The 23706-nt window shown below is 36.3% G+C and overlaps 1 protein-coding gene across 3 annotated transcripts in view; it reads left to right on the forward strand.

The window, feature by feature from the left end:
- Positions 1 to 23706, forward strand: part of CHCHD3 (coiled-coil-helix-coiled-coil-helix domain containing 3) — a 341349-nt gene that overhangs the window by 115939 nt on the left and 201704 nt on the right. For 2 of the 3 annotated variants that reach the window (XM_043968936.1, XM_043968937.1), the window contains exon 4: positions 6817 to 6961. In XM_043968936.1, coding sequence (XP_043824871.1) covers positions 6817 to 6961 — 145 coding nt within the window. Of the gene's footprint in view, positions 1 to 6816; positions 6962 to 10913; positions 10959 to 23706 lie in introns of all 3 variants that reach the window. The other variant, XM_043968935.1, reaches the window with a different exon arrangement.

Genomic DNA, 23706 nt, shown 5'->3' on the forward strand with positions numbered 1-23706 from the left:
ACAGCTAGTAAGTGTCAAGTGTCTGAGGCCGGATTTGAACTCAGGTACTCCTGAATCCAGGGCTGGTGCTTTATCCACTGTGCCACCTAGCCCCGCCCCCAACTAAAGAAACTTTTTATGGTCCTCACCTTTTTCTGTCTGCTCATCTTGCCTTTCTTTTACTTGACTTTTACCTCCTTGAAGTGGGGCACTGTTTCCAGGCTGTAGTATCCCAAGCTTAAGAATTCCTAGGTGGTATGATTTAAGGAGGATCAGGTTTTTCACTTTCCTGGCCCGTTCCCTGGTCTGTAGATGGCCCCAGACCAACTTGCTAATCAACCAGCTTTGTGTGCTGTGGTTGTCAGCTCTGGTGAGCATGTGCCCCTCCCCAATTTGGGCCACTGCTACTCAAGCCTGCCTCCTGGTTCTCAGCAGGGGTGAAAAAACCCAAGTTCTGCCTCAGCATCAGCAGAGACCCCTGTAATCTCCCCCCTGCCAAGGGCTCAGCCCTCTCACCAGATTGTGAACTTAGTTCTAGATGACACTGGCACTGCAGCTGATTCAGAGGCTCTGGAGGGTCTCTTTCTCTGGTGCAGCCTTCCTGGGACTGGATCTGTGACAGGGTGACTGTGGGGTTGGGCTCCACTCCTGTCTCAGCACAGCAGCTCCCTCCTTCTGACCTTCCAAGCTGTCCTTGGTTGGAAAATGATCTCAGTACATTATTCTGTGGATTTTCCTGCTCCAGGAATTGTCCTATGGCATTATTTGAATGTTTTTTGGAGCAGTCGTGTAGTGAGTCTGAGAGCTCACTGCCTTTCCACCACCATCTTCTGTAAATACCAATAAAAGCAAAAGACGGTCTTTGCTCTCTATGAGCGTACAGTATTTCGAAGGAGACGATATACAGACAACTATATACATACAGATACATTTAGAATAAATTGAAGATAATCAACAGAGCAAAAGACACTATCATTTAAAGTGTCTAGGCAAGGTTCTTGTAGAAGGTGAGATACTTGATATCAAGCTGATACTTGAAGTAATCCCAGAAAGCAGAGGTAAGGAGGAAGAGTATTCCAAGTATGAGGGTCAGCCAGTGAAAATGCCAGGAGGTTCTAGAGCCCTGATGTTTTGAAGGGTAGACTTGTGTCAATGTTTGCTGCCTGTTGCTGGGCCAGGTCTGAGATCAGAGAATTAGGGTTTTTGGACCCATCTGGAGCTTCTCTGTAAGAATGCTTTAGGCTTCTGACCACCAGAAGAAAAGTGCTGCAGGCTTTTCTGCTCAGATACTGGCATGCTCCTGGCTTCTTCAGCTGAGCTTTTACTATCTTCCCAGTGCCTGCAGGCTACTTTTTTGTGCATTCCTGGATTAGATGAAGAAGCTCACTCTTTTTTCCCCCAGTGGATTTCTCCATCATCGTTATTCATCCTGGCACCCTTCTATATTGGAATATATATGGGAGAGTTTACCTCTTTAATATTTTATGCTGCACATTACCTAGGGGAGGGGACATAATTTAGTCTTCGGGGGGGGTGGTGGGAATGATGACTTTGTTTTCACATAGTTTGGTGACTAAGCAGCAATGTGCAGAGAAAGAAATTGAAAGCAAAATACTTTGTTTCATGTATTCAAATATAGTACAGCATAACAATGACCTCGATTCAGCAAGAAAAGATATTAGTCACTTTTAAGAATGCGTTGAAGTTTACATTTTAGAGATATTTGCACAAACATTTTAAAATATATGTTTTCTTACTTAATTGGTAAAATCATAATTTTATGGAAAATTCACTATTTTGAATGCTTAATTGCCTGATGATAGATGAGATACTACTCTGATGTGATTTCTCCCTTGGAATCTTAAATAGATTTCTTTAATGAAGAGAGAAAGCATTGATCAGATATTCTTAATCTTTCTTTTTTTAATTGATAGGCTTTTGGCAGGCTAGTGGAGTTGATGGTCTTCTCAAAATAATGTTTTTAAATACGCAAAACACCTAAAGTTACAGAGGAAATCACATTCTTTTGAACTATTATCAACATATTAAAAATCAAGTTTAGGGACCCTAGCTTAAAGACTCCTGCCATAGAGAGAAAGCAAAAGTATACATACTGATTGCTGATCTTTAAAAATCTCTCAATACTTATATTCACTAAATGCTTATAAATTGAATTTAATTCAGAGTAGGGTTGATGTGTTGATGTTATTGCATTAGTTTAAGGTTTCTTGGGGAATAATTTAGCTAGATTTTAGTTGTATTGGCATAATTATACTTGTTTAACAAATTTAGTCTGCTCATACTTTAAAAAGATTTCCACTTGTTTACTATGCATTTGAGAGATTAGTGTTTTATATTGCTCCCCTCTGGGGCCAGCATGTCATGTGATCTTCTTGTCACATTATAGTATATCATATACTTAAAGACTATTGTCAGTCAGTCACTTAAGAAGTATTTATTAAGTACCTAGCATTTGCCAAGCACTGTGCTATGTTGGGATAATTCAAAGAAGGCAAAAGATAGTCTCTGCTCCTAAGGAATTGCCTAGAACCAGGTTAGGTGATTTCCAGTGTCATACATTGGCTGTCAGAAGCAGAACTTGACCTCAGGTCTTTCTAAGTTTGAGGCCCATTTGCTATACACTGATTCATTGCCTCTTTATGATCGATTTAGTTTTTTAAAGTTTTACACAGAATTTGACTTAAACCAATTTTTATAGTTTTATTTTGTACTGTTCCCCTTCATGTCCTCTTTTTTTGTTGTTTTTGGAGACAACTGGGATAAAATGACTTGCTCAGGGTCACAAAGCTAGTAATTGTCTAAGGCCAGATTTGAATTCAGTTTCTCTTGACTCCAGGGCTGGTGCTTTATCCATTGTCCCACCTAACTGCCTCTCTTTCATGTAGTCTTTATGTCCTTGTCATCTCTCTTCTTGTGATCCTACCTTCACACCTGTGTATTTTTAATCACACAGTATTACATTCCTGGAAATAACTAAATTTAATATAGGGAGAGTTAATTGGGTGGCTTGCTGTAATATTGGGGTTCAGAAAATAATGAGGGGCCTCTAGGTACAAAGCTTCTTCCCCTCTGGACTGCCTTTTTTAGTTATTTCTCCCAGGCCAATAAGAAAGCAGCTTAACAGCCTCTTTTCCACAAACAAATCAGATTTTATTTAATGGGAATAAAATACACAGCAAAGGTGAAATTAATAAAGTCAAGGACAAGAGAATAGGGAAAAAGGAAAATGGATAATCTCCTGACTCTAGCAAAGCCTGTCTCAAACCCAAACTCACTTTCAGCTCAGCTAATTCAAAGAGCTGGATTTTATTAACTTACCACTAGGGGTCTGTAATTTCTATGGGAGTCAGCAGCCATTCTCTAGTCCCCTCCAAATGCTTCTCAAAGGCCAGAGAGAGACTCCTACTTCCTGTTGGGGTCCCTTTTTCTACCTTTTTCTCCCTTCCCCAAAGAGGAGGTCCTTCAGGTAGTGTGGCTGAGACTGGTTCCCTGTTGATGACGTAGTCCACAGCCTTTGAGGACACTCCTTCTCAGGGTTGGCCAAGTTAAGCTAGGTCTAACAGGGTGCCAGGTGTGGCTAAAATCTAATCATCTTTAAGTGGGTACTTAGTAGTTTCTCATTCATATCCAATACAAACAGTACTAAGTCAATCAAGTCCGAGCCCTGGGCATCTTCCAGATTCCATTATTTTACCACAGAACTCTTTGTCTTCCTCTACCCTGTTCTCAGCCTTCTTTAATGTATGAATGTATGTCCCTTTCTTGAGGGCCCAGCTTTAGATGGTACCTGCACCATGAATCTTTCCTCACTCAAATTGCTGCCACACAATTGAAATAGATCCTTCTTACAGCATTTTCGTAGAACCTCCTCTGATATCAGCCTGTATGATGGGGTGGGTGAAATCTGAAACAACTGAGGAAACAAAGGTTCAAGCTTCTGGGCATATTGATGTATTTTTTCCCCTAATTTTTATCCTCTTTATTTAAAATTTTGAGTTCCAAATTCTATTCCTCCCTTTCCCCCTCCCTGAGACAGTAAGCAATCAGGTATAGGTTATCCATGTGCAGCTATATAAAACATTTCCATATTAGTCATTTTCTACAAGAAGACTTGAATAAAAGAAAAAAAATGAAAGAAAGTGGAAAATAGCATGCTTCAGTCTGTGTTTAGTCAATATCAGTTCTTTCTCAGGGGGTGGCTAGTATGCGTCATCATTAGTCCCTTAGGATTGTCTTGGATCATTGAATTGCTGAGAAGAGCTAAATCATTCACAGTTCTTCCTTGAACAGTATTGCTATCACTATGTAAAATGTTCTCCTGGTTCTCTTTCTCTTCACTTCCCTATGCATCAGTTCATGTAAATCTTTACAAGTTTTTCTGAAATCATCTAGCTCGTCATTTCTTTTAGTACAATAATATTCTATTATAATCATATGCCATAGCTCTTTTAGCCATTCTCCAATTGATGGGCATCCCTTTGATTTCTAAGACTTAGCCACCACAAAAAGTATTGCTATAAATATTTTTGTACAAATAGGTCTTTTTTCCCTGTTTTGAATGTGTTTTGAATATAAACCTAACAGTGGTATTGCTGGATCAAAGGGTATGCACAGTTTTATAGCCCTTTGGGCATAGTTCTAAATTGCCCTCCTGAATGGTCATATGAGTTCACAACTCCACCAATAGTGGATTAGTGTCACAGTTTTCCCACAACTCCTCCAACATTTCCTTTTTGTCATATTAGCCACTCTGATAAGTGTGACTCAGAGTTGTTTTAATTTCCATTTCTCTGATCAGAGAATATGTATGTATTAAGCAGTGCATACTAATTGCATTACAAATCGAGATTGGACCTCCTCAGTTTGTCACTGGACCCTGAACATAGTGGGAGACAGATTTTTATGCATTAAAAGAAACAATTAACATGATATAAACCAAGATGCAAGATTAGGTAATCAGATTACTAATTGGACGAAAGATTATGGGCTTTCCAAGTTGGGAAGAGGAGAGCAAACAGGTATAGTTTTGTGAAAGCAGGAAAAAAGGTATCCTACACCCTCCCCTTCCAAGTATCTATATTCAATCAAAGGATAAAAGAAATAGTAACTGATTGATGAGTGTGGGGCCAGCTTTCAGACAAGACATATGGGTTGTTTGAGATGTACAGTTGTGAGAAAACTCCTTTCACCAATCTTCTGATTTGACTGGGTTTCTGGTTAGCTTAACCCAGGGTCTTTAGTTAAGGGTCTCTAAGTAACAAATAGAGGTGGTCCCAGTTTCTGTCACGCAGGTCTAGGTTCAAACCATGAAATAATTTTTTTTCACAATTCCCATAATTGAATGAAGTTTTCTCACAAGACAGAAATTGGACTAGACCCAGAATTGAATAGAAAGGGAACTGAGTTAGTTCTAGAATTGAGTCAAAATATGGAATCAGTCTGGTTCACTCAGTTCCCACAATTCCCCCACCTGTAATAGGGCTTTATACTACACCCTTTCTAGATCAACATTATTTGTTTGGAAATGATTTTGATGGTAGATTTAAAAAATTTGCTTTTCATTCATTCATTTATCTATATATCTATGTATTTATGTATCTATCTTGTGGGGTGATGAGGGTTAAGTGACTTGCCCAGGGTCACACAGTTTGTAAATGTCAAGTGTTTCAGGCCACATTTGAACTCATTTGAACATTTGAATTTCTGAATCCAGGGCCAGTGCTTTATCCACTGCACCACTAGCTGCCCCTGATGGTAGACTTAACAAATCTAAAAATCATATAAAACTGAAGGGCGTAGATAGTATGTTGTATGAGAAAGGATGGAGATTTAAAAAAGTTGTAGACATTCTAAGAATAAAAAGCTTGTCTTTTAAGTTAAAAAAGAATCAACCAAGTATAGCATTGGAGATAGAGCTTAACAAAAATAGTTCATTTTTTGGGGAAAACCTTTGGAGTTTTAGTTTTTGCAAAGATCTTAGGAAGCCCTTATAACTAAATAAGGGAAAAAATACATGGGTACAAATAACTTAGGACTTTGTTGATTCCAAAATCATTATGACTCAACAATAGGTCAAAAATTGATGCAAACTAAGTTAAATGATTAGTTGAAAGTGTAGTATCTTTGGCCAGTGTGTCTATTCTTTTGTGGTAATGTCCCATCTGGAATATTTTGCTTGGTTTTGTGCTTTGCTTTCTGAGAGATGATGAAAAGTTTTGAGAGGTGGGTGAGAAGACCGGTAGAAAGTCTGGAATAGTTAAAGTGGGTGGGAATTTTCAGTTTGGTGAAGAGTTAGGACATATTTTTTTTTCCAAATTCTTGAAGGGCAGTCATGTTGAAGTGGGTTGATTTATGATACGTAGTTTCATAAGGAGAACATGTTTTGGTTTAGCTTATTGAAGGAAAACCTCACAGTTAACATTTTCCATGATTTGAACTCTCCTTTCTGAGGTCGTGGGTAAATTTTTCAAGCAGTGCTTAGATGACCATCTTTTAGGGATGGGAAAGAAAGGAAAGCTTGAGTACATGACTCCTAAAGTTTTGTACAATTCTCTTTTTCTATTAATATTTCCTATTTGTTTGATTTTAGTACTTCAGGAGGTCATTCAATTTTAGTACGTGAAATTCATTTTATGTAACTAGCATTGCTTTTAATCTTGTTGACATACATATATTCTCTTATTTGGTTACTTACTGTTACTGAAGAAGACAGGAGGTTTTAGTTTAAATGCTTAAAATCTAATTTACTGACTTTTGAAATTAACATTTAAGTAAAGAAGAAAATATCTTTACATTGTGCCTTTTCTTTCTTTGTAGAGTAAAACATGGAAAAATCCAGGCACATGAGGATATCAATAAGCTTCTGGAAAAAGAGAGGGCTCTCACTAATGAGCAGTTAACTCGAGCCATTCTTCGAGAGAGAGCATCTAGTGAAGAGGATAAGTCTAAGGTGAAGCATCTGGTGAGTACTGTACATTTTCTGTCAGTTTGCCAGCTTTTAAAATTTTCTTTGTTTTCCCAGTTATTTTCCTCATTTTCGCTTCTTATGACTAAATTTCTGTCATTGAACAAATTGGTTCAATGCTTATATCTCCATGTTAGACGTATTAAGCCTTTTTTGCTTTTAGGCCAAATGCCACAAGCTTCTCACTGTGCCTGGCATATGTATGTTTGTTGTTTTCCCTGACTACTTGGGTTCTTTTATGCTTAAAATCTGTGGCCAGCAGCTTGCTTTGTGTCACTATATCTGATGTCATTCCTGGTTTAATATGAGCCTCAGTCAGTGAGTTTGATAAGTCACTTCTGAACTTGGGAGAGGGAAGAGCTGATCAGGTGGGCCCCAAGAGATTAGCAGAAAATATTTGATTTTTACTTTGGTTATAGGAAACAAAAGATAGGGGTGAAGGTCTTAGGAAAAATATTTTTAAATTTATGAAAGAAATAATAATTGGGCCCCCTTATTTCTCCTTGTGCGCATTGTCTAATGGCCAAAGGGACTTGTCCATATTCAGAGAATTATTCAACTAGGATCATTCAACACCATTAGAATTCCTAGCTTTTACTTAAGCTCAGTTAAAATAAAATACCTTCAGTGGAGTGGAAAGCCCCTTTTCTCTTTTGACTCTCAAAGACCTGAAAAATAACTCATGCTGTTAAAGCTTTCATTGTCTTGTTCTGTTGCTCATCCATAATTGGTTTTTACTTGACATTTGCATTGCCAAATCTCCTTATTTCAAAGTGTCTTGAATTCTTCATTTTGTTTTGAGTGACTTAAACATTTTTTTTAAACTAGGAAAAGTCCTATCTGACCATATCTAGATAAGATCTCAGTTCTTCCTAAATGCTTTTGTAACAAGTGTGTTAACATATTGATTGCTTTCTTTTATATTGCTACCCCTATAGAAAAAAAGGATGATGATCCTAATATAATGCCCCAACTGTTTGTTGGATTATATTTACCATCTTTAATGTGTTCTAAAGCTATTTGGGTATATTAGTTGATGGAGAAAATAGGGTTGGGAAAGGAAGGCAATGCCCCCACCTGTTAATTTGTCCATTGCTTTGCCTTATAGAATTCTAGTATTTTTTTTTTCTGAAGAAATCTTTTATTTGATACTTATCATTCATTGTTCTGGAAGTCTTGACTACTGCCCCTCTCTGCTTTTTGTGAAAATGAACTTCACTCCAGGGAGAGTTCTTGTCTGTAAAGTGGAAGAAATAAGGAAAAAATAAGAATAAATTCCTCTTGACCATGCACATGGGGGAAATGTGCCAGATAATTTGTAAGCCTTTTTTTGGGGGGGGTTGGGTTTTTTGTAGGCAGTGGGGATTAAGTGACTTGCCCAGGGTCACACAGCTGGTAAGTGTCGAGTGTCTGAGGTCGGATTTGAACTCAGGTCCTCCTGAATCCAGGGCCGGTGCTTTAACCAGCTGCCCCAAGCCATTTATTTTTAATGAAGAGGACTTGCCTCCTTTTTAATAGTAGAGTTTGAAATATCGTCATAGTGATCTTTTATACCTTATGAATGCCTTTGTATCCCTTCCAGCAGAGCTTAGATACTGCTTACCACAGAAGAGGCTTTGCATATCTACATCCATTTCTACATCCAACCCATTCAGCCTGATAAAATCACAGATTTACAAAGATATCTATTTAAAATGATAGTGGGAGGCAGGTCTTAGGGTTTTTTGGGGGGTAAGGATGGTAATTAGTGGGGATGAGATTGAGTTGTAGGAGAAAGGAGGTGGAAGGTTATGTTTATTGGGTTAGAGTGGGTTACATACAAGCCTGATGAGAAAGTATAGTTAGGAAGGAGCAAGGCCCTTACAGAGTACATACAGCTGACAGAGGCACAGGCCAGAGGTCACAAAGCAAGGTGGACCCCTAAATCTGTGGACAGAATCAGGAAAAATAACACATTTTTAAGTTCAGGAAGAGCCATCTCTGAAGTGAATTAAACATAACCTATATTAAGATGGCTTCTTAAACATCAGAAAAATAGAAATGCTACCTTATAATAGTAATTGAACTATGAATTTGGATATTGTTCCATATCCTAAAAACTATGGAGTGAATTGAAATTTGAAAGGTGGTATCTCGGGGGCAGCTAGATGGCGCAGTGGTTAAAGCGCTGACCCTGGATTCAGGAGGACCTGAGTTCAAATCCAGCCTCAGACACTTGACACTTACTAGCTGTGTGACCCTGGGCAAGTCACTTAACCCCCATTGCCACCAAAAAAAACCCCAAAAAAACCAAACCAAAACAAAACAAACAAAAAAGAAAGGTGGTATCTCACCTTGTAGTACTCCCCACAACTAGAAAAAAGAGGTGAAGAGAATTATTTGTCAGTGTTTCTTTACCACTGTTCATAGGTTGTCATGTTAAAAGATTTTTTTATTGGTTGTTCAAAAGGTTTTGAACTATTGATTCTGCAAGAGATGCTATAATGGAGAGGACCTAGATCTATTCTTTTTAAATATCACGTTGAATTTATTATACATTGAAAAGCAAGGCAAGTTGTACAGAAGAGACCTACAGTTTTGTATGTACTTTATACTATGGATATTGATAGTTCTATTTTATTTGCTGTTTGTTAAGATCGGAAGTCAAAACCAACAACAAACAATCCAAAATTCAAATAGGGGAGATAGCATGTAATACCATATATAGATAGATTGATAGAGCTATCTCTATCTATCTTATCATCTATCTATCCATCCCTCCCTCCCTCCCTCCCTGCGGGGGTGGGGGTGGGGGTGTGGTGGGGGGTGGGCATATCTATGTATAGTAAATGGAAGGTAAATCTGAGAGGAAAAGGCACTGGTGGGGGTGGGGGGGTGGTAGATGTATTCTTTAGACAGAAATTTTTCTAGAACAAAGGTTCTTAAATGTTTTCTGGACCCCCTTTTGTGGTCTTTTGAAGCCTTTGGCCCCTTCTCAGAATAATATTTTAAATGAAATACATAGGAATAACATAGAAACCAGTTATAGTGAAATATAGCTTTCAAAATATCTTTTAAAAAAACAATCCAAGATCACAGACCCCAGGTTAAAAACCTCTGTTCTAGAGGACAAGGGGTTATTTAGTACAACAGCTTGACAGAAATTTTCCTTAAGAGTATCTCTTTCCAACTGATTAAATTATCTGATTACAATCCAATTATCTCTTCTGTGATTTGGTTTCTTAAATGTGAATCTACCCACTTGTAAGGGTATATTTTTAGTGACTATAGAGATGATCAGTCCCTATTTCCAAGTCAGGTGTATTTTCATTTCACATTAGTAAATTGGCACTCAGATTTATGAATCAGTCTCTTAAGAGTTATATTTGTGTCAGTCACATTAGTGTCAGTTCACTCTTAATTGAGCTGATAAATTCTTGAGGCAGCAAGTTTGAGGCCCTCTGATGCTGGAAAGAGGTGAAGCCACCAAAGTACAGCAGTAGGTAGGGCCCAAGCCAGAGAATGCCATACTGTTACATGACAGCAGTGCATTACTTACAGGTTGGCAAGACTCTTGAAACTGTGAAAGTATCTTATGATCTGAGATTCCATAGCTTGGGTGGGAAGAATTATGGATCTTCCCTATCCGTAAAATTATGGTGTGTGTGCATGCGCATGCACATGCACGCGCGCGCCTGCGCACAGGCACACACACAGAGGGAACAGTGGAGAGAGAAGTGGATTTGGAGTCAGAAGACTTGGAGAAATCTCCTACCTACCAATTGTCTGTCCTTGGGCAAATGACTTAACCTTTTCCAACCTCAATTTGTTCATCTAGAAAAATGGAAAAAATATTTGTTTTATCTATCAAGGTTACTATAGAGATCAAATGTGATAATGTAGATAAAACATACTTTATACAATTTAACCAGAGTGTAAATGCAAGTTGTTATTGCTGTTGTTATTTTAGGGTGAAGAAGGAAGGCCTATGTGTAAGGAAAAGCTGCACTGGGTGGTGAGAAAGCAGTAGCATTTTATTGATTCTCATAGTGTGAGGTTAAGGATATATCATAATACTGATAATAATATATATATTTGTATTATAAGCATAATAAAAGATCATGAATATCATTCTATTTTGAGACAATGTGATTCCCTCGAAAGAGTCAAGCGTATTAATATCTGTGTGACGTTGTATAAGTCACCTTATACCTCCATGTATCAGTTTCTACTTTGTAAAATCAAAAAAAGGTTTACTAGATATCTTTTAAGGTTCTGTATTTAATCTGTGATCCAGTTTTAGCATAAAGAGGATTTTAAATCATCTTAAAATATATACTTAAAATTTTCTGGAAAAATAATTTTGTTTAATAGTTAATTTCTTGTATAATTATGTTTGACTCAAATTTTTATTGACCACCTACTCTCTCTGAGAGGAAGGATTCAAAATAATTTTGAATTCCTTCCTTAAATGGTCATGGTCTATGAATTTGTCAGTATGGGAACTCTTTGAACACATATTACAAGCCATTTATATAAATCAGTAGCTAAGTCTTAGGGAGTTGCATGTGGTCATTGAAAAATAAAAACAAATAGCACTGTTTCATTAGGATTTCTTTGTTCACATTTCAAATAAGTAGCAGAAGGAAAATTTTGGGGGAAAGAGAAGCTTCCTGGACAATATTATTTGAAGAATACCTATAGTGGATTTTATAGAATTAGAAACAGCTGATATTTAAAATTGAAGGTCCCACATTTATTATTTTTCTTTTCTAAATATCAGTATTTTTCAGTTAACAAAAAATCCCTACTTTCTCTCTTCCCCCAATCAAAAAAAAAAAAGAAAAACAAATCCTTTGTCATGTTCATGCATGGTCAAGTAAAGCAAATTCTTATATTGGCTTTATCTCAAAAATATGTTTTAATCTTCACCCTGATTTCATCACCTTTTTGTCTAGTGCTGGGTAGCAATTTTCATATTGAATTCTTTAATTGTGTGTTCATTATTTCATTGTACAGAGTTCTAAAGTCTTTCAAAGTTGTTTGTCTTTATCATGTTGTTGTTATCATTGTTTTGGTTCTTCTCACTACCCTTATCAGCTCATACACATCTTCCCAGGTTTCTCTGATATTGTCCCCTTCACCATTTCTTTTTTGTTGTTCTTAAATGTTGAATTTTTTCTCCTAGTACATGTAAAATTGTTTTTAACATTAGCTTTTTAAAATTTTGAGTTCCAAGTTCTTTCTCTCCTTCCTTCCTCATCTCCTCCCCCCTTTTTCAGAAGGCAGGCAATTTGATATCAGTTATATATGCAAAATAATGTAAAACTTTTTCCATATTCCCTTCCTTTCTTATGGAACAATATTAACTCATTAAATGTATATGCCATAATTATTAACTCATTAAATGTATATGCCATAATTTGTTCAGTTATTCCCCCAGTAGGACAGCCTTTTGCCACTACAAAAAGAGCTATTACAACTGCTTTTGTTCACATAGGCCCTTTTCCTCTTTCTTTGATCTAGCAGTGGTACTTCTGGGTCAAAGGGTTTGCCTAGTTTAGTCACTTTTTAAACTTAGTTCCAAATTGCTTTCCAGTATGGCTATATCAGTTCATAGCTCCAACGGAATTTTGTTATTCCTGATACCCTTCAGTGTTTGTTTGTTTGTTTGTTTGTTTGTTTTTCATTTTTTGCTCTACTTTGCCAATCTACTAGGTGTGAAGTCGAACTTTAGAATTGTGTTGATTTATGTTTTCCTCATTATTAATTAATTAGACCATTTTTCCATGTGACAGTTGATAGTTTGGATTTCTTCCTTTGAAACTGACTCTTCATATCCTTAGATCATTTATCATTTGGAAGAGTGGATCAGAGTCTTATAAATTTGAACAAGTTCCTTATATATCTTGGAAAGGAGTAAGCATCATATTTATGATTATTTTCCACAGTGGGAAACTATTTTCTTAATAACATGACTATATCTTCACTGAAGCCAGATGTGACAGAGACCTATTTTATCTCTGGTCTTTCAGTGAAGGGTGTTTATTTGCCCTAATTGTATTGCTTTCTTAATTCTCTGAAGTAAATTTGATCTGACCTACAGGTCTAGATAAAATAAGTCTAGGGTAGATTTGGGGGCTTTTAGTTTGTCCTTGGGACAGGTACTATTGTACCATGCTGGGTAACATGAACCTGAAACACTGGCTTTTGTTGCTGTTCCTCACACATGAAATTGTCTTTTGACTCTGTCTTTTCACTGGCTGTCATGCTTGGAATTCTTTAACTCCACACCTTTGTCTTCAAGACTCAGCTTAAATCCCACTTTTTGAGGGAGACTTTTCACAGCACTTCCATATCATCTTCACTATGAGATTACTTTCCAATGACACAATATATCTCGCGTGTATATAGTTGTTTGTGTGTCATCTTATTAGCATGGGACCTCCTTGAAGGCACATACCATGTTTTTTTACTTGTATTTGCATGTGGATGTTGTATTTTCTCAGTTCATGTATGTTTTAGTATCTTGTGTAGTGTTTGATACTGCCTTTTATGTTTCTGTCAGTCTGTGTATATTTGGTTATAAACTTCTAGATGGCAGATTTTAGGCCTCTAAACTTGCTTTGCTGCACAGTGCTTTGTACAAATAGCTGCATCATCAAAAGAGCTTTTTATTGAATGTTCAGCTCCACAGTTTTTTGTAAGCATAGAAAGGCGTTTTGTTTTTTTAATTTAAAAAATTTCTTCTTTGGTGGGGAGGTTGGTAATGTGGATTGAAGCCACAGGTTGATTCAGGAGTATGTTGTATGCTTATCCAAGGTCTTGAAAGTTAATTTAAGACCCAAGTGAGTATTACTGACTCCTTATGAAATGTGTTCGGATTTTTCTTCTGGACCCAGTAAAACCTGCCTGTTCTAACTTTGCTCATTGAAAACCACCATACATTTAAATTTCACACGTAAGTGTGAGAGACTGGCATACCATGCTTTTGAGATTTTAAAACACATATTTGCATCATTGATTGTTGAAATGCAGTTTATAATGTTTGGAAGATCATGTAGGCAGTTATTTTCTTCCTATATGAGACCTTTCTTGATGTGCTCCAACTGTGTTCCACCTAACAAAAAAATTACTTTGGATTTATTTTGAATATACTTAGATATGAATGGGCTATCTCCCCTTATAAAATGTAAGTCCCCTTAGGGCAGAGACTGCTTTTATCTTGAAAATTCCACCACTCAACACAGTGCCTGCCATAAAGTTAGTCTTTAATAAATGCCTTTTGACTGATCATATTTGTCATAGATTTTAACCCTCCAAATTTGATTTTATATATTATAATATAAATCAGAGGAGTATTCCATATTGGTTAGCAAAAGAAATGTTACTTTTTATTAATGATTATAGCCCTTTTTTAGGGGTTCATTCTTGATTTAGGATGTTTTCAAATTTTTGTGGGATTGTCATGTGGAGATGTAACATTCCCCTTAAGAAGTTTTTCTGCTGATATAATGGAGTTCTCCAGATGACCAAACTCACTGAATGCTTGTGGATGTCATATTCTTTTGACTCCTGGAATAATTGAGAACCACTCTGAAATCCTGGGGTGTAGGGTTAGGGTTTCCCAGTAATAAGCTCAAGTCGCAGGATTAGCATTTCTCTGAAGATTTTCCAACAACCCGCTGCTTCCACTTTAATTCTTATGCTTTGGGTAAGAATAATGTTTTTCCCTTTTTAAAAATACATTACCAATCACTAGATGTGCTTCTCTATTATGATATCCACATTTTTAGCCAGCCAGTAAGTAAAGGTTGGGTTTCACACATTTTATGTAATTAGAAAGCTGTCTTTCAGTAGTTGATATAAAAATTTCTGTGATGATGTTGGTTTTCTGAAATAAAACTGATTTTTAAAAATCTCTTCTTCCACCCACTAGCAGTTGACATTTGGATTGCTGTCTTGTTAGATGTGTGTCCAGGCTTCCCTTCGTACAGCTGTTGAAGCAGCTGTCTTCATTAAAACTCTCTTTAGGGCAAAGTTATTGTCTTCCTGGTTTTCCTGGTTCAGAAGCTAGATTAACACAAGAACTTCCCTTTGATGGTAATTTTCTCAGTTCTAGAAGCTGTTAATCCAGGGCTGGAAAATATGAAGCCTCTGCTTTCTCTTTCTCATTCTACCTATAGTTGTCCCTACTTCAGTATTTTAATCAGCACTGCCTACCATGGAAGGTTTTGAGTGGGAATTGCATCAGGGGGGAAGAAAGTTTGTTTTAATGAGGGAACTTGCTGGTAATTTACATCCCTGAAATTGTTAAATGGGAGTTGCTGCTTAGAGTATGTTTCTTATGGATGTGTATTAGCTGCTACTGATAATGTATAATAACTTAAAGGGTCATAACCAGTAAGCTTGGAAGAACACTGTTGGCTTTGACATTTCTTTTGTTTTTATTTTATCTCAGATATTAATTTTCAGGTTGCTTGGTCATTTCGTTATTTTACTGAAAAATGGGAATAATAATTGCATCTACCTCCCTGGGTTATTGGAAGAATCAAATGTGATGATAATTTGAAAGTGTTTAGCATAATGCCTGACACATAGTAAATGACACATAGTAATAAATGTTAGTTATCATTAGCATTCTTATTATTATTTTGGAGTATTCCAATTTTTGGTCTGTTTTTGGAGGTCTCTATTGTTAGACTGTTTGATAGATCCTCTCCTAACTTTGATGATCTCGTAGAATATAAGGGAATTGGTATATTCTGGATGTGACTGACCAAAAAGATAAGGTGGTTGGTGAAGTGAAATGATTAGAATTGTAGGAGAAAATGACCTTTCTATGTTGAGCTACATAAGGAAAGGGAACGCTGAGCATAGTATGATGTCCATAGCCGGGATTTGGAGGGCAGATTTATTTGAAGAATTTAGAGAGAGGATAAATAAGATCCTGGGGCTTGAAATTCTACAAGGAAAGTTAACTAAAGGCATTATACGCACCAACAACTAAATTACAAGGTACAAACACAAATGATTCCACTGAGGAAGAAAATCTAGCTGCACAGGGGTTCACCGACCAACTAGGAGTTTTAAAAAACCACACTCAGATAAGGTAGGCAAAGGGAGGTAAGAGTCAGACACAAAGAAAATGCTTGGTCCTATAATCATAGGCTCAGGCCTAGAAGTGGTAGTTGGGATAAATGCTATGGAGAAGACAATTGGGTTTTTGTACTATCTTATTTCAAAGAAGAATAGCAAAGAAGGAAAAGCACTACTGAGTAGGGTAGATGGAAATCCATCTTCTAAGTAGCAGACCCAGCTTTCCTTAACTCCTATTCCTTTCTTCTGCCAAGGCATTGTAAGAGCACTGGATTTGGAGCTGAAGACTCTGTTTTTAATCTTTTTTGGGGGGAGGTGGGGCAATGAAGGTGAAGTGACTTGCCTCTTAGACCTCAAGTGTCTAGGGCTGGATTTGAACAGATGCCCTCCTGAATCCAGGGTTGGTGCTTTATCCACTGTACCACCTGGCTGCAACAACCATGTTATCTTGGGGCAATTTATTTCATGTCTTTGGCCTTAAATTTCCCAAATTGTAAAATGCAACCAACAATCATCTTTTATAGATATTTTCATATATTCAGGGCCTTTTTTGTTTGTTTTGATCTCCTTGGGGAATGTGTGACTACTTACGGTATTTCAGACTTGTTGCATTTCAAATTGTAGTCTACCATGTTTGGACCAACTTACATGTCCATCAACAGTGTAGTGATAGTGAGAAAAGATAGCAGGCCTGTCTTCTTAGAGCTCCTCCAACACTGACTATTTTAAATAGTTCTTGTCAGGTTAATGGATGTGAGGGAAAACCTTAGATTCATTTAAAATTTGCATTTATTTTATTGGGGAAGCTATATGGCATAGTGGATAGAATGTTGGAGTCAGTAAGAGTGTAGTTCAAACAGTGCCACAGATACTTGCTAGCTATGGACCTCTGGGCAAGTTACTTCTTGCCCTCTTCCAGCCTTAGGTTCTAAAGTGTGTCAGATGAAGGTAAGACCACCTGCTTCACTTGGCTATTGTGAGGTTTAGTGAGATAGCATATGCAAAGTATTTTGCACAACTTAAAGTGCTATGTAAGTGCTAGCTGCTGCTGTCATCATCATCATTATTGATTTGGAGTTGGTTTTTTTTTTCACATAATTGATCATTTGTACTTCCCTTAAAAATCTTCCTATTCTTTTGCTCATATATTTGTATCAATTCTCTCAAAGGTACTTGATTCAAAGGATTTTGTCCTACTTAACAGCATCTTTTCTAGCAGCATTGATTTTGTTCATACGTAACTTTTAAAAAGCACATAGACAAAATTATTTTTAGTGCTTTTATTTATATTTTGTTTGGTTAAGAAGTCTCTACCTAATAGATCTGAAAAGTATCTTGGTCCATTCTTTTCTAATGCCTGGACTCTTCTCCCCTGTCCAATCCATCTTTGGGGAACCCTCTTTCTCTTTAAGGCTTAGCTTAAGTTCAGTCACCTTCAAGAAGTCTTTACTGATTGCACTCTTCCCCATCACTGGGTATTTTATAGATTTCTTGTATTTACTTGTCTGTGAATATATTTTTATCTCCTCTTCCTGCTACAGAGCAATGGCCCCGAAGGTGGGAGGGCCTGATTTAAAATCTCACCTCAGACACTTACTAGCTGTGTAACCCAGGAAGTCACTTAACCCCAGTTGCTTTAAACATCTGGGGCCATCTCCAGTCATTTTTTTTTTTTTTTGGTGGGGCAATGGGGGTTAAGTGACTTGCCCAGGGTCACAGAGCTAGTAAGTATGAAGTGTCTGAGGCTGGCTTTGAACTCAGGTCCTCCTGAATCCAGGGCCAGTGCTTTATCCACTACACCACCTAGCTTGCCCCCAGTCATCTTGATATATAACTTGCTTCTGGACCCAGATGGCTCTGGAGGAGAGAATGAGGCTGGTGACTTTGCAAAGCCCTCTCTTACTTATATCCAGGTTGTGGCATCACCCTGATGTCATGGTCCTCTTCAAGAATGGAGGAAAGAAAAAACAAAAACAAAGAAACAAACCAAAAAAGCCACCCACCAGGACTCCTTAAAGACAAGGCCTCTCTTGTATTTGTTTCCCCAAAGTCTAGCACTTTGCTTATCACATAGTAGGTACTTTAATAAGTACATCTTGATTAAGTGTTTTTCTCCTCTCCCCCCTCCCCCCAATCTTTTAAAATTTATGGTGCCTATCCATTTGGCACTTATTCTGATACTTGTTGAAGATTTTCTTTAGATGCCAAACTGCTTTTCAGTTTTTCCAAAAGTTTCTGTTGAGAAGGAAGTCCTATGCCCAGAGGTTTGCCTTACTAGATTTATTGAACACTGGGATGCTATAGTCATTTGTTGCTGGATCTTATTATCTTGTCTATTTCAGGCATGTATTTTTATTTCCAGTACCAAATATTTTTGATAGTTATTGATAGTCATTTCTTTGGAGATTCTAATTTTATTATTATCCTTGAAATTCTAGATCTTCCCCTCAATGAATTTTAATATTTTGTCTATTTAGTGTAACCTCTTGATAGTTTGAGATAGCATTAAAGTTGGAGATTATTTTGAATAGTGTTATTTGTGTTATTTTAGTGTGACGTTTAAAATTTAATGTATGGTTCGCCTATTCCTGTCCCAAGTGTAGGGAAAATTAGCTGGGGTTTCTAATATATTTGTTACTTAGAAATTTGAGGCTAATGCAACAGTTTGGGGCATTAAGCATTTATTAAAGTATGTTAGATATTAGTAAAGAGAGAACATGTGCCTCTGAAAGATAGGAAAGCCTAGCTAGGATCTACAGGAGAGAAAAGAAAAAAAGAGCTGCCTTGACCTATGAGTCTCAGCCCCAAAAGAGGAAGTTCTTGTGCCTGTCCGATTTGAACTCCTGTCCTCCTGAATCCAGGGCCGGTGCTCTATCCACTGCGCCACCTAGCTGCCCCATCCTTATTTATTTTAATCGGAGGTCTCTGCTGAGGAGATCTCTTTCCTTTTTTTACATGTACCATAACGACCCTATTTAAATTGGTTTCATTAACCTGAGAATGGCTGTTTAAAAACGTTGTTCAGCAGTCCTAATAAAGGAATTATGTAGATTAAAAAAAAATAATGATTGGGAATTGATCACGTCCTTTGTCAGCATTCATTTTTGGAATGTTTTAATTGTTTGAAAGTTTTTCCCCATTTGAAGTAGGCATCCCCTTCAATGTAGTTTACATGCATCAATTTTAGTTCTGTCTCTTGGGGCAGACAGAAGATTTATCCAGTTTTGACTTGATAGCCCTTCACATACTTGACAGTAGCTGTCATGTTCCTTTCTCTAAGTGATAAACAGCATCTCAGTTCCACACTGTTCCTTGGGCAAAGATTATACTTGTTTTTTGCTAATTCTTTTTCTCCTTGACTGTATGATATGCAAAGAAGATGCTAAATACTTGCTCTCTTGATAAGGTAGATAAATCTGTTTTTGTGATGATGAAATTGTTTTCAGTTAGTCAATAAGCATCTATTGAATGCCTACTATGTGCCAGGCACACTACTAGGGGTTCCAGAAACAAAGGTACAGAACAGTTCTTGCCCTCAGGGAGCACACAGTCTGATGGGAGAGACTACAAGCAAATAAATATGAACAAACAGGCTTTATACCAGATAAACAAGAAATCATTAACAGAGTGAAGGCACTAGAATTTAAGAGCGATTGGGAGGGATTTCCTGTAGGTGAGTTTTTTGTTGGGGCTTGGATGAAGCTAGAGAAGTCGTCTACATTCATTTAATGCTGAATACAGCAGTACTTTTTTTTGGTTTTTTTTACATTTTTTTATCCTCGGTAGGAAGGTGCCATTGTTAGTACCTGATTTTTAAGCTACTTTAGAAATATCAATAAAGTTGGTGCTCACCTTCCAGTTCTCTTCTCCTGAAGTCTTTTTCTTCCCTTCTATCTGAGAGTATTCTGGACACAGAATCACACAGAATGAGATGGTCATGGATGGATGACAGTTTTTACCACTGGAAGGGAGGAAATTATGGGATTTTGAATCTCTTGACACTTCAGGAATATTTTCCTAATATTAGGACTGTTTCAAATAGAGCTTTGTTTCAGATGTATTTCACTTCATGGTAACTTGTACGAAAGTCCAAAATCATAAAGAACACTAAATAGTGATTACTTTAAACCAGCTATTCACAGGATAATTCCTTTAAATAGTAAGTTCCATAAGAGGATTAAATATGACTTGATTTGTAAAAATTATATTTGCACACAACCTTGTAAGAATATATCTCATATAAAGTGACAGATATTTTCAGGTGTGACTTCTTTAGCTTTCAGCAGCAAAATTTCTGCCAAAGAAATCTTTGTTTTCTCATTTCAAGACTCACTCTTTCTTATCATCGTCATACACTTAAAAATTAATCCCAAAGTTACATCTAAGCTAATTGGTTTATGCCAAATCTTACTGAATGAATTTTAAATGTGATAACTCTGTCATAAGTAGTTCATTGACATTCTATCACTTGGTTCATATAGGTGTCAGAGTTTGGTATGAAGAGCACTGAATTAAAATGTATAGATAATCAAACATCAAAGGGATAAGTATATGTAAAAGCACTACATATATAAATACCTGGTTTTATTGTTAACATATTTGCTTCATTTCCTGGGTTCACATGAGCCATTCTTAAGACTTTAAGGTTTTATTGAATGGCTACTGATATTATAGTCATATTTCCATCTTAAAAAGCTAAGAAATAGTGTTCTCTATTTTTTCTAACCTGTAACATATTGAAAGTTCATCATAACTATCAGAGAGGCAGCTGGTGATGGATGCAGTGGGTAGACTGCTGAACTTGAAGTCAGGAAGATCCAAGTTCAAATACAGCTGCAGACACTTAATAGCTGTTCGACTCTAGACAAATCACTTAATTTCTGCCACAGTTTCCTCAACTGTAATATGGAGATAATAATAGAATCTCCCTTGCAGGGTTATTGTGAGAATCAAATGAGATGACATTTGTAAAAGCGTTTAACCCATCATGTAGCAGGCATGATATAAAAATCCTTACTCCCTTTCCATGCCTTCCCCTTATCAGAATTATTAGCCTATAGAAACCAAAGATTAATATGGTGTACAATACCCTCCATGATTGTAGCACCTATGGAATGGTCTTAACTTTTCATTAAGATGTCATGTTTTCTTAGTGGAAAATTGAAGTTGGGCAGTTGTCACTTTATGTACTTTTTTCATTGTGGATGTAGGCATGAGATTTCTCTGAATAAAATAGTTAATTGATCAGCAGTAATATTTATCCTACAAGGTATTACTTCTTTTTGATTATTGGCCATTTGATTTTGAAACAATGGTGAATATAATTAACCAGATATGGTTGTGTATTACATAAAATTGGTCATGGTTTTGGGTTTTTTTTTTTTTTGCCATATCCTTTATTTAATTGCTTAAACTTAATAAGACTCAATTACGTTCTTTTTTTCACATTGCCTGGTTATTGTTTCTGAAGTTTACACTTTAAAAATTTTTTATTTTTACATACCTCAAGGCTGGTCTGTTCAATGAATATTTTCACCATTTCCTCCAAACATGATATTCTAAGTTCTTTTCTTGACTAAGTATATTTTCAGGATGACTTCTCTTGAAAATATCATTGGACAGAATTACCAAATGAATTAAGGCCTCCACCCTCCAGAGAGAAGGAATCTGTTTACAAACCTGCACTATTTATTACATACCTCATTTAGCTCATTCATCATTTTAATAGAAAAATGAGTCATTTTAGATGATTCTGAAATACTTTGAGGTAAGCTGCATAGTTCTAGGCAGAATATGATTTACTGAGAAAATAGCAAACTCTTTTTAAGGAAATACTGGTGTGATCAGGAACAATAATTTATGATTATTTATAATGTAGTGAATGGATTAGATGGATTCATTTTCATTGACATTTGATGATTAGCTTGGATATTTAGAGAATCTGTCTAGGCCAACTTTAAAATCTTTAGCTCTAAAATGCAAAGTTCCATGTTCGGCATATGACTCTCAAATGTCTTGTCTGCATTCAAACCATTAACTATAAGTGCAATTTTGAATTTTTTCTTATTGTTTTTGTTGAATTAAAGAAATGAGTTAATTAGTCTCTTTTCCAGTTTCTCTGGAAGCTTGCACAATTCTTCTTCACTTTACCGCAGCCATCTCTAAGGATGGTCATCATCTTTGTCTCTGTACCTCTAACTCCAGGATCCAGTATTCTGAAATTCCTTTCTATTTTTCTCTCATATTGCTTCATTTTTCCTTAACTTATTCAGTATCATTACTGTAACCTTTACATTCTCCACCTTTCTTTGTTTTCTCAATACATCACCCAAGACAGGGTCTCATTTTCTTCTTTTTAGTCCTGGCCCTATGGTTGACTAATTCAAAAGAATTAGGATATCTATTGAATTTGAAGCCCTTGCTTTTGTTCTTCTTGCCATGGATATCATGTCAAACCCAAACACTGAATTTCTTCCAGCATCTGATTTTTCTACTCCTCCCTAAATCTTATAGATAACTCCTAGAAAAAGTAAAACAACTTTGCTGACTGGTTTCCCTATACATATTAGTGGCATGAGATCTATGGCCTATTGGAATTCTGGAGCAACTTGGAGAATATTAATCTTATTTTCATAGTGAAAATTTGAATATAATATTGTTGTATATATTTCACATTCAACATTTAGATTGGAAAACAGAAGATAAGGGTGCTGTAATGCTTTTTGGGAAACATTGGCTTAATATAATGTTTATTCAGTTTTGGGGAATTAATATTTGTCTTATTGGGGAAGCAACTTTTTGAATCATAGATGGAAAATTGTTGATTTCTGTAAAGGCAAAAATCATTAGATATAATTGAATTTCCACTTTATTCATATTCTAAATTTAATAGTTTGTATTTTTTGCTCAAAACCCATGTGGAATTTGAAGTTAAGCTATTACAGATTTGTCTTTTATAATAGAGTTCATCATAAATGTGGTTTGAGCAATATCTACTAAATTAATCATGCACTCTTTCATTTTAGCTGGGTCATTTTGGATTGCTTTGCTTTATACTTTTTACTTCAAACTAATTGGTGAGAAGATCTTTCCAGTTTAAAAGAGAGTTTTATATATTGTTCAGATTTTCTCCATTTTTACTTTTTGGCCCCAAAGAACGACTAGTATTGACAATAGACTGTCTTTATAAAACAGACCAGAAAGGCAGAAATAAATTTGGTTTGTAATTCCTTTTAATGAAGCTGATCCTATAGAGTAGAATTTTTCCTTTTAGAGTAAACCATCTCCTCTTTCATAATTGAGTTAACATTTTCTAGTTAACAGTACTAAGGTTCTGTTTAGGTAATAAACTCTTTTATTACCTAGTACATTTGAAAAATTAGTTCATTTCCAGAAGGTTATCTTTTTATTTGCAGAACTGATAATGCAGTATTACAGAGAAGTTGGTAAATGCTCTAGAAATATAAATAGTGAAGGTGAATGTAAATAATAGCATCTTGCAGAGACCAGTGGAAGGTATGGTTAAGATATTTCTGAAATAGTGTAACAGTTTTAGAACCAAGGTAGAAATGCTACGGCCTATGGGGACAAATGACCACCCTTTGTAGCGTATATGATAGAGGAGAGGGAAGCTGGGAATAACTGGATATGTACCCTAGATTGTG

This window comes from Dromiciops gliroides, chromosome 5 (assembly GCF_019393635.1).
Source record: "Dromiciops gliroides isolate mDroGli1 chromosome 5, mDroGli1.pri, whole genome shotgun sequence".
Taxonomy (NCBI): domain Eukaryota; kingdom Metazoa; phylum Chordata; class Mammalia; order Microbiotheria; family Microbiotheriidae; genus Dromiciops; species Dromiciops gliroides.